The sequence below is a fragment of the Eublepharis macularius genome, chromosome 3 (assembly GCF_028583425.1).
Source record: "Eublepharis macularius isolate TG4126 chromosome 3, MPM_Emac_v1.0, whole genome shotgun sequence".
Classification (NCBI taxonomy): Eukaryota; Metazoa; Chordata; class Lepidosauria; order Squamata; family Eublepharidae; genus Eublepharis; species Eublepharis macularius.
In genome coordinates this window covers 185,776,321-185,791,987 of record NC_072792.1, presented here as the reverse complement: position 1 = coordinate 185,791,987, position 15,667 = coordinate 185,776,321, and the positions used below count along the sequence as shown (strand labels likewise).

Genomic DNA, 15,667 nt, shown 5'->3' with positions numbered 1-15,667 from the left:
GAGTGGTGGCACAGTACCGGGCCATCAGGGCCTGAGGAACAGTGGGCCAGCAGCCTTGCCCAGGTGGTGTGAACTCCAGACCCCTTCTTGGACCGGCGGCAGCCGTAAAAGCAGTTCTCAGTAAAGCCTCTTGCCTCCCGAGTTGTGGGGTGATGGATGGAGGAGGGGCCCCAGCTCGCCAAAGACTGCAAAGCCCATCTTTGGAGGAAAAAAGCTGAAAGTGCATAAGCATGGTCGGGAAGATGAGGCGCTCCTGCCACCAGCAAGCCCTTTCGATATAAAAATTAGGCCCCTCTCCCGGCTTCACTGGCAGTTGGGGCAGCCAAAACGCACTCCTTGGAGGAAGAACTGGCCAGGACAGGTCTCTACAGAGGCACAGACGGAGGGGAGATGCGCGCTTAAGACGCCAAGCTACCAGCTCCTGGCATCTGTTAAGCATCTGTGCCATCTGGTGGCAGCGAGCGGGAGCAGCGCCAGAGGCCAACACTCCCGTCTCCCGGAACAAGCAGCATCGCCGGTCCCTTTCAACACCCCGGCAGTTCCGCCGCCTGCTCCGTTTAACCATCCACCGGGGCTTTGCTCTCGGCTTTTCCTCTGTCCCGGCACTGTTCCGCCTTGGAAGTTTAAAGTGGAACGAGTGTTGCCTCACGTGACCCGAACAGGCTTTTCAAAACCCCTGGCATTCCGAGATCTCTCTGCTCCACAAAAGCCAGGGCTGGCTTCACTGCAAGGAAGGGGCAGCACAGCACGGAGGAGGACGGAGGGCTTTGTAGCGTTGCGGCCGGGATCATTCAGGTTAACCAACTGGCCAGGACTCTTCAGCGAGTCTTTGCCTGCACAGCAACAGCAGCAGCGTGCACTTCCATCCAGTCCAGCTGCGGGCCCAGTCCCTCTGCTTAGAAGCAGGCTGCTGCAAAGGCTGTGGCTGCAGGAGGGGGATGGGGCTGGCGAAGTGCCACAGGGCACAGTGCTGGAGTTGCGTGCTGAAGCCCCAAGTGCTGATTCCTGCTCTGCCAGGCCCACTCTGTGGGTCCCCTTGGGGCCAAGTCGCAGCCTGCAAAAGCTGGGGCCCATGAGACAAAGGAGCCTGGTGGCACCCAACAGGCAAAAAAATATGGTAGGGCAGCATAAACCCTACCTAACCCACAAAAATCCTGTAGATCTCTTAGATGCCGCTAGACTCCTAGTCTGAAGAAGGGAGCTCTGGCGCTCAAAAGCTTACAACCTGGAAACTTTGCTGTTCTCTAAGATGCTACTGGGCCCGAGTCCTGCTGCTCTACCCACATGACTACCCGTCTCAACTAGACTCCTGTTTCTTTTTGCTGCGACTGATTTGCACATCTCAGATTATGCATACAACAAGTTTCCCAATGGGCAGAAGCAATCTGGGATCATGCTCAAAATGCCAATTCCACACCTAGCTTCCTCCTCACAGTTTCTGAGAAGCTGGGGAGGGGGAGGTCACCCACTGGGTCGGGGCAGCAGCTGCTCCCATACAGAAGTAAACTGTGGGAAAGATTGCCAGGTGAAGAGAGGGTCGGCACTCCTGGCATCCTTCTCCTGAACGCTCACAGAGGCAGAGGAAGGCATGCTCACCTGTGGCCCCCTGAGAAGGGGAGGCCAGGTGCCATCTCAGGTCCTCCTCAACCACAGGGTTTGCCCAGCATCCCAGCTAGGTTAGGGCAGGTCATCCTACAGCAATAATTCTCAAACGGGGTGTGGAAGCTCCCTGGGCATGCTGTGTAAGAACTGAAAAAGGAGAGTATCTGCCCACAGGAGGTTGGGGGCTGTCTCTGCCCTGGCCTAGGTTCCCTTCAGTCAACCTCTTCTGGAAGTCTGCACATCAGGCATGACTGGCTCTTCCATTCGTTCCCAGGGCAGAGCAGCAGTAAATATATTTGCTTGAATGGGAGGCTCCCTGTTGGAACTCTGGGTGAGTCTGCGCATTCAACTAGCCTCCATCCAGTCATGACACATAGACATTGTATAGTTTCAGGTGGGTAGGCATGTTGGTCCATAGTAGAAAAGCAAGATTCGGGTCCAGCAGCACCTTAGAGACCAACTAGATTTCCAAGGTATAAGCAGTTGAGAGTCAGAGCTCCCTTCGTCAGAACCACAGGTGATTTTCTTTGTGTGGTGTGTAGTGACTCTGTGTGTGCGCGTCTGTTTGTGTGAAGCTCTGCTTATAATTCTTGTTCTTAATTTTAATTCAAATTAAAAAGAGCACCTCTGATGGGAAAGTTTAGTGGATGCTGGGCCAGAAGGAGAGATCCAATCTGAACTCAAAGCAAAATGCTCACCAGGTTGACGGACGTGCTTTCTTTTTTATTCCCAAGTAGACTTTCATATTCTTCACTGGCCATTCTTTCTCTGGCTTGTGGCTCTGGACATAGAGAACAGGAGCGTGGGAGGAAGAAAGAGTCATTTCCAAAATAAAACAGGCCAAGGGCAGTCTAAATAGCTGCATCCGCCTGCCCACCAGTAGGGGCCACACAACTGCCCCCCTAGACAAGACCCCAGCCCAAGTACATCCCGCTAAGAAAACCACAGCCCCAGAAAGTCACTGGAGGAGACCTGGGGAGACGTCCAAGGCAGAAGGGGCTCAGCTTGGGATCTCCGTCCACATACCCGCACCTCCTTGTAGAGCCGCAGGCACTCGTTGTTCAGGATGAAATAGCGGTCATGGAAGCCCGTGCTCAGCCCCAGGCCCAGCAAGTTCTTCTCTTCCCGGAATTTCATCATGCCGTGCTTGCTATCTCCCACCCTACTGGCTGAGGAAAAACAAGAGGGTAGAGGGATGGTTGACGGCAGGCAAAGGGGAAATTACCACCGAAACACAGCAAGGGGTGCAAGGCTAGAGTGACTGCAGATTACCATGATATAATCAGACACATACAAGTACCTCTGGAAACCCTATAATACTACCTGAGGAAGACAGGAAGGCTACACATTTTGACCTTTCTGCAAAACTTTTATAAAAGAACTAACAAAGCCGGGTTTTTTTAAAAAATGGGCTCTAGAAAATGGAGCGCCCCATGGCCTTCCCACCACAGTGTGCCCTCTGGAGGGACAGACCATCTTGCCAGGCCTTCCCGCCGTGGCACACTCTCCGGAGGGATGGGCTGCCGTGCCTGGCCCTCCCACTGCAGCGGTGCCCTCTGGAGGCACACCAAGATAAAAGGTGAGTCGTCACCAATACGGCTTGCCTTTTATATAACAGGACAAGACTGTATTATAACAGAATGATTCATGGAAGCCGCTTCAACAGACGCAGCGGCACTATGGACTATGCTACTAATATATATTATCTGGTACTACATGTTTCATCTGGCTCTCATCACATTATATTTCTACGTACATCGTACCATTTCTTGCATTGTTTAACATGTCATGTTTAATATTTATGCCTTGTTTCAGATTTCTTTTATAAAAGAATACGGCTGTGTCGTAACAGAATGATTCAGGAAGCCGCTTCAATAGAAGAAGCGGCACTGTGGGCTATGCTACTAATACTCCTGGTGTTGAACGTTTCCTCTTGCTCTCACCACTTTATACTTCTTCTTACATAATATCATTTCTTGCATTGTTTAACGTCATGTTTAATATTAATGCCTTGTTTCACATTTCTGCTATCCTAGCTGACTGCACTGACTTATATATAATCCATCCTGAGTCGCAATGAGAAAGGTGGACTGTAAATTATATGAATCAAAAATAAAAGGCCCAACCCCCCCTCAGAGAGGCAGCGTCTCCTGATATATCTTTGACTTGCAACAGAGAGCGAGAGAGAGATGTGGGGGGCAGGGAGGGTTGGAATTTATAGTCCTTTGCAGAAAACTTATGCTCTACTGAATATGGAAGTGGCCTCCTAATTTTGGGCTTGTACTGCACAGGGGTTTTCATCAGTTCTGACCCCACACTGCTTCAGTTTAACCTCTGATTTCCACGCAATCCTTTTTCGCCTTTAGTTTCCACTTCAAGGATTGTTTGTTTCTTTCTTTTTCCTGGTTCTCATGAGACCCCCCCCTTCCCCCCGATCTTTTTCTGAAAGCAGGCTTTGAGTCCCCTTTTTTCCTCGTGCGTAATGCTTCTTTCGGTTTTCTTCGTCACAATCAATCTCACCCACCAACAACCTGCTTTGCAATGGTCGGATTATCCTCACAAACCACTCCTCCCCACATGAAGACGAGTGGTTTTATTATCAATCTTTTTTTAAAAAAAACTGTTCAGCCCTTATATCAATACAGCGATATGAACATGCACAAAAAAGTTGGTAACTTTAGCAGGTTTTCTGAATTCTCAGCTTTCATTTTTTTTAAAAAAAAGTCTCTAGCTCCTTCCCTTGTGGAGAAATGCCTTTTCCCCTGTGTTTCCACTAGGGAAGGAGCTTGATACTTGCTTTTCTAATTAAAACCCGGAATTCAGAGAACCTCCTAAACCTATCATTACAACAGTATATTGATACAGCAATATTAAAGTGTTGATTTCAAAAAAATTGTAAAAGCCCTGGTGGCCTAGGGGAGACGGTGGCCACTTCCAGGGCCAGAAAACAGTGGCGCAGTTTGAAAAGGACGTAGCACTTCCCATACAGTTCATAAACAGACGGGTGGTGGAGCTGCTGCTCCTTTTAGGCTTTCCAAAGCAAAGATAGGCAGGCACGGGGGGGCGGGGGGCACATCGATCTTCCTCAATAGCCCGCTGCAGCCCCCCTGCCTGGGAATGCTATCCTTCCCTGCCCCGCCAGAGCTTTACGTGTGTCAGCAGAGCCCCCCCTTTCCCTTCGTCTTTAAGTGTGTTTATTTTCAATTTTTTAAAATGCAGCCGTTACGTTGCTATAGCAATATAAAAACGCCCAAGAAAATGGATGGGTTTAGCAGGCCTCTGAATTCCTAGCTTTCATTTAAATAAATAAATAAATCTTTAGGTCTTTTCATTGAGGGAGATATGCCTTTTTCCTTATATTTCCACAAGGAAAGAGGTGAGAAAGCCACCTTTTTAAAGAAAACTAAATCTGGGAATTCAGAGACCTGCTTGTCCTATCCTTGTATGTCGAGAGAGCAATATTCAAGTGCCGATTTGGGGGGGGGGGGATGCAAAAGCCCTGGTGCCCCCAAAGGCCCCTCCGACGGCTGCCACAGCCGCCCCCTTCTCTGCTGCCCCCCACCCCAAGGCTAACTCTACCGTACCTGTGTACACCAACATGTGCTCCATGGATATCTGCCTCTTCACCACCAAGAAGCTGTCCCTCCCCAAGCTGTGCACAATGGGAAGGACTTTCTCGCTGTAGTGTAAAGGCCGTTCTGCAGGAGGGGAGAAAAGGGAAGGGGGGACGCTTGCGAGGGGACAGGACAAACTGGGTAGCCCCAGCATTCTCCACAGCCCTGCGAGGGATGTAGGGTGTGCGCCTTGGGGTGGACGCCTGTGATTTCATTGATTGTCCCTAGGCCAGGGGTCCCCACAACCTTTTTGAGCCTGTGGTCACCTTTGGAATTCTGACACAGGGTGGTCGGCACTAGAGTTGGCAGTCCCCCGCCCCTAGCAGGGGATTCCCCCCACTCCCACCCTCTACCCCTGCCCCACTTACCTGACAAGGCGGGGGGATGCACCTCCCAGGACGCACTTGCAGGCTGCGCGGCATGGTCCCACATGCTGCAGCAGCCCGATTTGGGCCCAATTCAGCCAGATACAGGCCATATTCGGGCTGCTGCAGTGCGTGGGAGTGCTCCTACATTCCACAGTGGCCAGATTTGGGCCTAATCAGGCCAAATCCAGGTGGATTCTTGCTGAATTGGGCCCAAATTGGGCCGCTGCAGAGTGCAAGAGCACTACTGTGTGCTCCACAGCAGCCTGATTCGGGCAGATTTGGTTCCAAATTGGGCCAAATCCGGGTGGATTTGGGACAAATTGGGCCCGAATCTGACACCTGCAGAGTGCAGCAGCCTTCCTGCGCTCCACAATGGCCTGATTTGGGCCAAATCGGGCCCATGTCGGGCCCAACTCGGCCTCCTGTGGAGTGCCAGATGTCTTCTAAGTGACATCATCACACAGGCCAGGAGCGCAGGTGAGAAACAAAAGCGAAAGGGTAAAGGGTAAAACAATAAATAAAATAATAAATAAAACGTCCCCCCAAGGGGGTGGGGGGGGACCTGGCAACTCGAGCGCAACCACAAAACGGCTGCCTCAAGAGGTTGCGCCAACCACAAAATGGCTGCCACAAGAGGCAGCGTCAACCACAAAATGTCAGGGAATGAGGTCATGCATAACTCTAACAGTAACCCTTCAACACTTCAGGCAGAAGCTCCGCTTAACAGGATGCCTTTTAAAATTAACATATTGTTTAAAAGTATTTTCTTGCGTGCACCTTCAGTCACGCAGCGAAGATCCTTGTGCTGCGGTGGCAACCGTTGCCATGGCAGCTTTTTTAAAAATCTGCACAGCCAACGAGCTCTCCAACGGTCGGTCAGAAGGCCTGCTGGCGGAAGCCCCACCTGGCCCCACACGCTTTCCAGTAACATTTGGCGGGCAGCAGGAAAGGTGTTGGCGGGTGCCATGGTGCCCACGGGCACCAGGTTGGGGACTCCTGCACTAGAGACTGCTTGAGCAGTTGGCCCAGCCCCTTGAGGAGACACAGCTTAGGGCAGCCGCCTGGTCTTCAAGACCTTTGGGCGGCTGGGGACAGGCCGGACACCACTCACCTACTTCGTCCCGCTCGTTGACTTCAAAGCAACTCCAGTAATCTTTGTCCTTGGTGACAATTTTCCTTCGGTCCAAGATTTCAAATGTCAGTTCTTCTGCTGTCATGGCTGCAGGAATCTGGAGGCAGGGAAAGTTAACATGAAGCCTCTGTAGCAGCTCAGAGCTCTGCACAAAAGTGGGATTTGAGCATCACCTGCCACGGCCGTGTACCGAACACCTTCTTCTCCAACGGTTTGTTTTATCATTTTGGGAATGGCAAGAGGGAGTGAAACATTCTTGCCATCACACCCATAATAACTGCGTTTATATACCACTCTTCTAGACAGATTAGTGCCTCACCCAGAGTGGTGAACAAGTTAGTGTTATTATTATCCCCACAATAACAACAACAACAACAACAACAACAACAACAACAACATTCAATTTATATACCGCCCTTCAGGACAACTTAATGCCCACTCAGAGCGGTTTACAAAGTATGTCATTATTATCCCCACAACAAAACACCCTGTGAGGTGCGTAGGGCTAAGAGAGCTCTGAGGGAGCTGTGACTAGTCCAAGGTCACCCAGCTGGATTCAAGTGGAGGAGGGGGGAATCAAACCCAGTTCTCCAGATTAGACTCCCGTGCTCTTAACCACTACACCAAACTGGCTCTCAATACAGTTGGGGAGCTGGGGCTAAGTGGAGTGGCTTCCCCAAGGCCGCCTACTGAGCTCATGGCAGTAGCGGGATTCGAACCAGTACAGTGCCAATTCGCAACCAAACCACTTAAGCACTGTGCTACTGCAGCTCTGCATTATCAGAATGCCTTTGTGTCAACCTACGGTGCTGCCACATTTGGAATGCCAAAAAAAGGGTATTCTAGAGCTGGGAAAAGGTGCAAAAAAGGACAATTGGAAAGACCAAGCCACTGGAGAACCTTTCCAACAAGGAAAGGCAAAAGCACTTGGTGCTTTCTGGTTTAGGGGGAAAAAGGAATCCAGCCATGGGCCAGAGGAAAATTAAGGAATTGGCTAGGGATGAAAGAAATTGGACAGACAGAACGTCTTCTGGGCTTTAAAAGGGGAGTAGACAAATTCACAGAAATGTCTTTCAGTGGCTATTAGTCATGATAGCAAATGGAACCTCCATGTTCAGAGGAAGTATATCTCTGAAGACTCATTGCTGAGAGGCAAATCATGAGAGTTGCCTGCTGCCTCTGCACCCTGCTTGGGGCCTTGCCCCAGCCACATCTGGAAAGCAGGTGCCAGGTAAGGTGAACCGTCACTCTCATCCAGATGGGTTTTTTTCTTGTGTTCCCATTAATTCAGCCCAATTCACACATTACCACATCTGCACACACTAACATGGATCAAAAGCCTCCACTCTTAAGCCCTTTGCCATGTCCTAACGGAGAAATTTGGGGTCGCTCCAAAAGGGTCCTGGGACAAACTCTCCGGAGATGCCAAGACCACAGCTATACAGCCCGGAAAATCCACAACAGCCATCTCCGGAGATGCTTTTTGAAGTCAAGCTCATTTGGGGTCCCAAGCCCAGCCAGTCTGGTTCTGTTTCCCTACTATCCATCACAGATATGCCAACCAGAATCTATACTCAAGGACACAATTTGTCTGTGCTCATGCGGGCAGGGCCATTGGACTGCACACACCCACACCCTTTTTGCAGCATCCCTCACAAGTGACTCTGCCTCCCCTTCTATTCCATCTTCTGTTACCCCACAACAGCTAGAAGGAACCACGGCTTGCTACCAGCGAAGGCCACCCAAGGAGACCTCCTTTCCTCTCCTGCTCAATTTTACCCCCACCCCACACACCCATACACACCTTGATGTGCTGCTCTGCTTCTGTCTTCTTCTCCTCCAGGTACACCGTGCAGATGAAGTCACCAGCTTGCTAGAAGGGGACAGATATTGAGGAGCAGGAAAAGGGGGTTAAGGAAGCAGTAGCTTCCCAATCTGAAGAGAAGATCCAAACTAATTCTTCAGCAGAACTTTTCCAGATTCATCTCACAGCTAAGCTGGATGTAGGATCAGAAATCTCCCTAGTAACTGTATTTCCTTAGATATTTCAGGAAGGGTTAAGTCTATCATTGCCTGGTAGCTGCACCTGGGTTCAACAATTTCTTCAACATCCTGAGGTATCCAGCTTTTAATTTTAAAATTCTTTTTTCTGACTGAGGTCGCTGGCACGGCCTCTTGTGTTCAGAGGCAGATGGAAACTGCACAGGAAGTAGTTTTGGTAGCCCTGTTGGTCTGCAGTAAAACAGCAGGATTTGGGTCCAGTGGCACCTTAAGAGACCAACCAGATTTTCAGGGTAGAAGCTTTCGAGAGCCAGAGCTCCCTTCGTCAGATACAAGTAATCTCTGGGATCTCCATTCCTACTCATATCTGAAGAAGGGGGCTTTTCTGTATCTGAATTTGGGAGCTCTGACTCTCAAAAGCTTACGCCCTGAAAGTATTGTTGGTTTCTAAAGTGTCACTGGACTCAAATTCTGCTGCCCCACAGGAAATGTTGCAAGCTGACGAGTATCCCTTTGGGGGCACATTGCAGACGGCCAGGATCAGACCTTATCAGGTTGTTCTTATAAAAACTGTTTTCGCCATCTTAAGGAGCTCCGGTTACAGAAATTCTTCCTGTTTTTTGCAGAGGCCCTTCTGCAGATTGTTACCCTTTGGATTTCCAGCAGAATAAATACGAGTCACATTATGAAGACAGTCTGGCGACTCCTAACATGAGCTCTGGCCATTGCCCTGTTTTACCGAAAGGAGGCCGGAAGCAAACCATTTGCCTAAATGGGACCCTTAATGGAGACAGTGTTTGAACGTGTGCTTTTTCTCCCTGCCTCTGCCCCGGCCTTTGCTCCATTCAATGGATAGCCCTTGAGGTTGCTTGAATACAGTCAAAAGCTACACAACTCCAGGCAGCCTTGACTGAGCTGAAATTCAGCCGATTTTACCAATTTCCACAACGTCCTGAGGCAGCTGGCTTTTAATTTAAAAAATCTCATTTCTTATTGAACCCGTCAGCTCGGCCTTTTGCATACCCTGAATGTGATCCTACAAAAATTTGAACCTGCCCCAGGCAACAGAGGAATAGGGGTTGAGGAGGGTCAGCTCTATTGCCAGGAGCGGGCGTTGAATCAGAGTCGGCAGTTGGAGATGGCTTTGCACAACAGCCCCCTGCCCCAGTCCTCAGAATTGGCACAGCGTGATGCAAACAGATACCCCCCCCCCCCGCCCTCCATGGCATGGAGCGACGTGCTCTCGCTCACTCCCCTGGCTACAGCAAGCCACAGAGGCTCAACCCCTACCTACCTGCGCCCCACTGGAGGAGCCCGCAATCCTCATTCTCATGATGGCTGCGATCTCCTCTTGCTGCCGCCGCATCTCTTCCTCGTCCACCTGCCCAGCATGAGGAGACGGAATAGAAAAGAGGCCGTCCAAAGAGGGCTGAACTTTGGCCTGCGAGGGATGCAGGCAGAAGCAGCCACGAAAGATGCGCAAGGAAACAGTAGGAAAGGGCACGCTCTTCTTGGGGTCATTTCGTAGAAAAAGAGCTGCAGGAACTCATTAGCATAACTCATTAGCATATGACACACCCCTTGACACGGCTGGAAGATTTTCATTAGCAAAATTGATTTCATCGGGCCCCAAATGGCTGGGATTCGGCTGCTACCAGCCGGGGGAGTGTTCCCCCACCAGGCAGTGGCCCAATTAGGGCCGTTTTGGCCCCAATTTGGGACAACCCCCCCCCCCCGATCCAGGCTGAAATGGGCCCCAAATGGCTCAAAATGGCCATTTTGGGCACATTTTGTCCTTGATCAGGCCCCAAATGACCCAGATCGGGTCGGTCCCAGGCAGGGGAGGGGTTGTCTGCCAGGCACCAACCCAATCCTGGCGGTTTTGGCCCTGATCCTGACCAAAACGGGCCCCAAATGGCCAAAAATGATCATTTGGGCCCGGATCGGGGCCAAACCAGCCCAGACCAGGTCTTAATGCATTTCATAGCAACTTTGATTGTTTTAAACTTAGAGCTAATCAGGAAATGTTAACAAACCTAATTATTATTGCTTTTCTGTGTTCTATCTTTGTAGGATTTATATCATATATGTTTTGATATCTTGCTTCTTTAAAAGGACTAGAGTGTATTTCAATAAAAAGAAAGAAAGAAACTCTTAAAGGACTCTCCATGTCTTGATGGGGGAAAACTTTACGAGAAGAACCCTATAAATAATTTCGTACTGATAAACTAACTTGTTCAGAAAGCAAGCTCTATTTTGCAGGTCTTAACTAATTGCTGAAAGCTGTCCAAGAGTAAAGATAAATCTTTAGTCTGAGATATTGGAAGCCTTCGTTAGACACGGATAAGAATCCCAGAGGCTCTGGACAAGCAAGCAGAGCTTCGCTGATCTCACTGGTCGCCCAGGCTCCCCTGCCGGCAGCCTCTTGGCCGCCGGCCTCCGGGCTGCCCGAGTTTCTCTCGGGTTGCCTTCACTCTCCTCCAGCGAAAGCAGCAAACAGTGGCTCAGCCTGCTTGCACCTCCCTCCGTCATCGCACCCCTTCTCTGTTCCCAGAGACGAAGGCGAGGGCTTCTCCCTTCGCCCAACGTACATTGAATATATCCACGTAACGCTGGATGAGATCCTCCACCACGCGTCCCGCCTTGTAGTCTTTGCCATCTGTCTGGAAGAGTGTCGGCCCGAAGACAATGGCCAGGTTGTGCGTGTTCATCTGGTTCACGTCGGAAAAGCACTGGATGCTGCAAGGAAACAAAGCGTGCTTGGGCCACTATTGAGGTCCATTCACAGCAACGGGGAACGAATCTTCCGTGCACAGCAGCAGCGCCCCTGAATCCAAGCTGCCAAGCCGAAACAGCCACCGCTCAGTGTGTCCCATTTTGGCTCTCTCTTTTGGCCAGCCTTGGGCAAGAGGAGTTTTTGCTCTATTCCTGCAGGGTGGTCCCTGAGCATCCTTCGGTTACTGCCATGCCCACAGCCTCCCCGGGACCCCCCCTTACCGGTACAGGTGGTTGATCAAGGCCTTCACTGTGGCTCTGTTGACTGCTGGGAGGCAGGTCAGGAGCGTCTGATATTGGCTGATCTTTTCTCTGCTATCCTCGAGGACTGGAAAGACAGGAGAGACCCAGTGGAAAAGGCTGTGAGCGGAACATGGCATCACGACCAGGGCTTTTTTTCAGGGGGAACGCGGGGGAACGGAGTTCCGGAACCTCTTGAAAATGGTCACATGGCCGGTGGCCCCGCCCCCTGATCCCCAGACAGGGGGGAGGTGAGATTGCCCTCCGCGCTGGGCAATCTCAACTCCCCTCTGTCTGGAGATCAGGGGGCGGGGCCACCAGCCATGTGACCATTTTCTCCAAGGGCAACCCACTGAGTTCCGCCACCTCTTTTCCCAGAAAAAAAGCCCTGATCACAACTATTCTCCTAACTTCAGACCACAGTAGGACGATGCTATTGATTGATTTGATTTGATTTGATTTGATTTGATTTGATTTGATTTGATTTGATTTGATTTGATTTGATTTGATTTGATTTGATTTGATTTGATTTGATTTGATTTGATTTGATTTGATTTATACCCTGCCCTCCCCACAGATGGGTTCAGGACGGCTAACAACATTTAAAAAATACATTAAAAGTCACAAAACCATAAAATCAATAATAATTTTTAAAAAGTCATTAAAATAGTCCAGCAGCAGGCTATTTAAACAAATATTAGGAGTCCGTATACGGGCATAGCAGATGGCCGAGGGCAGCCCCAGAAAAAGTGGTGGTCTTAGAGGGAAGAAGGGGGACACTCGCTGGCACTCAGCCAAAGGCCCGGCGGAACATCTCCGTTTTACAGGCCCTGCGGAATTGTAACAGGGCCCGCAGGGCCCGGATCTCCAGTGGGAGAGCGTTCCACCAGGCCGGGGCCAGGGCACTCTCTCTGGTGAACCTTTCCAATCAAACATGTCTGAGAAGCCACATCATGCAAAGACCAGCCCTGTTCACAGGGTAGGACAACAGATGAGATTTTAATTTTATTAGCTGACTTGGTGGCTCAGTGAGGGTGGACTGGCGGGGTAAAAGTCTTGCAAATAAATAAAAACAGATAAACAGACCAGATTGCTCCAGAGCTCCCTTGGGAAGGGCACATCTAGCAGGCATCCAAATAGGCCCCTGCGCACAGCAATACAAGTGCAAAGCCCACAATTCTCTCACACAGAACACGGGGCAGATGACTTGGTTCAGGGATGCACCACCGCAGAGGGCACAAATGAATACACACACACACCCCATGCAAAAAACTTGCTCCCCACAGACAGTGAGCCAGGCAGACAGCGGAGCTGTGGTTGGCATCCTCCCTCAGACCTTTCTAGTGAAGGTATGTGCCACCTTCCCGTGAATGAAACAACTCAAAGTGGCATGCAATATTTAACACACACAAAGCATGGAACAATCCAAATTAAAGTGTATCAAAATCTGATAATGCATATTAAGGGATTTTTCTGTGGAGGAACCGTCAGCCAGAAACGGTGCAGTCCAGACAGAGGGCAGCCCTCTAGTCCACTGGCCAAAAATTCAGGCCAGGTCAACACATGAGGGGGGATGACACAGTGGGAGAATGGACCCCACTACGTCAGTCTGCAGGAGGAGATCTCCTCCTTCCCCAGTTTGGTGTAGTGCTTAAGAGCGGCAGGACTCTAATCTGGAGAACCAGGTTTGATTCCCCACTCCTCCACCTGAAGCCAGCTGGGTGACTTCGGTTCAGTCACAGCTCTCTCAGAGCTCTCTCAGCCCCACCCACCTCACAGGCTGTGCATTTGTGAGGATAACAATAACACACTTTGTAAACTGTTCTGAGTGGGTGCTGTCCTAAATGGCGGTATATAAATCAAACGTTGTTGTTGTTGTTGTTGTTGTTAAACCCCCTAGCAAACAAGGGAAACTGGTAGGGGCAACGGCAGAGATATAAGGGGAAAGGTGTATCTTTGCCAAGGAAGGTCTCTTTGCGACTCACAAAAGCTAGAGCTTTTGCTAGTCACAGCTCACTTCTTCACATACCAGATACTATCTGAAGAAGTGAACTGTGATTCATGAAAGCTCACACCCTACCACAAATTGTTAATCTTATAGCTGCTACTAGACTCTTGCTCTTTTCTATTGCTACAGGCAAGACTAACGTGGCTACTACCGTTAGAGTTGATTCTTAAAAAAAAAAAATGAAAAAGTCCTCATTGTCCAGGGGGGGGGGCACTTCCAGGGGACTGGGGCAGGGAAAACTGTAGAGAAACCCACCACCCTAAAGTCCCGTCCCTTGTAGAAGACACTAAAGTAATAAAAAGGGTTTTTTTCCCCAGCTCATGTAGCTAAACGGGAACCAGCAGGTGGCGCCAGAGTGACCCAATAGTGCAGGAGTCGCCAACTCAATAAATTCCAGACTTCAGAAGGAAGCCTACAAAGATCTCTTTGCTTAGAGACTAAACAACTGCAGCAACATCTGGGGTATAAAAGAAATGGTGAGTGGAGGACTCCGGGGAGCACATGATGCTGCCTTAAACCGAATCAGCTCGCTGGACCGTTTGACTCAGCAATGGTTGACTTTTGATGGATTTAACAAGAGACCCCAGCCGTCTGATATTGGTGAGGACGTGAGCCCTGACGCTTGATACCTTCTGCCGGAATACATTTTATTAGTCTCTCCAGTGCCACTGGACTCCTGTTTTTATTTTCTTGCAGCAGATGAACATGGTGACCCCGCTGGAATTACACCCTCGACTCGCAGTTTTCCACGGTCCCAAGTCAAAATGAGCCTTGAGACCCTTTGGCAGAAAATGGCAGGGACTGAATGAACTTGGTACTTCCCAGATGTAAGACACTGGACTACAGATGCATTTAGAAGAAGGGGCATTATAGAGAGGAGCGAGAATCCAGTAGCACCTATAAGACTAATAACATTTAAGGTAGGGTAGGAGCTTTCGTGAGCCACAGCTCACTTCTTCAGATTCAGCTAGAATGTGAGTCCACCTGTCCTTATATCTTGGACAGTGGATTGATTTCAGATGCTGAATGACAATAGCAGGTGTGACTGGACAGGGTGGGGTGGGCAGCGGAGTGGTGAGTGGCACGGGCAGCCTCTCAGCCGCCGGCACTGCCGCTGCTCCGCTGGCGGCACACAAAGTGAATTTATCACGCAGTGCTGGGAGCGCGCGTGCACTGTGCACGTGCACGGGGGCGGCCAGGTTGTCCTGGGCGCCAGGAACCCAAGATCCGGCCCTGCGGCTGGAATATGTTAAAGAGCCACGGGGGCCAGAGGTCCTGCCTGGTCACAGTCCTTCCCCATTTACCTTTCCAAAAGTCCATTCCAAAGCAGGCATGCAACTTCCGCTTCCCCGCCCGGCTCTCTCCAACCGCCAGCCTCAAGCAACAGAAGCATTCAGTGCCTTTGAACTGTGCTCTTTCCCTTTTCCTCCTCTAGAATTTTAAAATAGCAAAGAGTCCAGTAGCACCTTTAAGACTAACTAACTTTATTGTAGTGTAAGCTTTCGAGAACCACAGCTCTCTTCTTTACGATAAAGTTGGTTAGTCTTATAGGTGCTACTGGACTCTTTACTATTTTGCAACTACAGACTAACACGGTTAACTCCTCTGGATTTAGAATTTTAAAATCTCCAAATCTGCAGTTCCTGCCTTAAGGCGGCTTACGAAAAGTCTCCAAACAGAGTCAGAAGAATCAGCTCTGAACTAATCCCAGCATTAGACTAATGAAATAATAAAATGTATCAGCAGGGAAAAAATATTAAGCACTCAAACATCTGTCTCAATAAAAAGGGGGAAAGTACAGGTACTTATAAGCTTTCCCAGCAGCAGCAGCAGCAGCAGCTGGGGAGGGAGAGCCATTTTCATTGGGAGAGCAGAACAAGAATTAACTTCCCCCTTTGAATCACACTTGCAGTGGTGTTACCAGTGG

General features: G+C 49.9%; 1 protein-coding gene across 6 annotated transcripts in view; it reads right to left on the bottom strand.

The window, feature by feature from the left end:
* The window catches only part of ARAP1 (ArfGAP with RhoGAP domain, ankyrin repeat and PH domain 1), a 196,633-nt gene that overhangs the window by 17,722 nt on the left and 163,244 nt on the right, over window positions 1–15,667 (bottom strand). For 4 of the 6 annotated variants that reach the window (XM_054973345.1, XM_054973346.1, XM_054973344.1 and 1 more), the window contains 8 exons: window positions 11,715–11,820; window positions 11,309–11,456; window positions 10,012–10,098; window positions 8,521–8,589; window positions 6,696–6,813; window positions 5,187–5,300; window positions 2,575–2,771; window positions 2,301–2,383 (listed from right to left, as the gene is read on the bottom strand). In XM_054973345.1, the coding sequence (XP_054829320.1) occupies window positions 2,301–2,383; window positions 2,575–2,771; window positions 5,187–5,300; window positions 6,696–6,813; window positions 8,521–8,589; window positions 10,012–10,098; window positions 11,309–11,456; window positions 11,715–11,820 (922 nt within the window). The remainder of the gene's footprint in view (window positions 1–2,300; window positions 2,384–2,574; window positions 2,772–5,186; window positions 5,301–6,695; window positions 6,814–8,520; window positions 8,590–10,011; window positions 10,099–11,308; window positions 11,457–11,714; window positions 11,821–15,667) is intronic. The other 2 variants (XM_054973347.1, XM_054973348.1) reach the window with 2 other exon arrangements.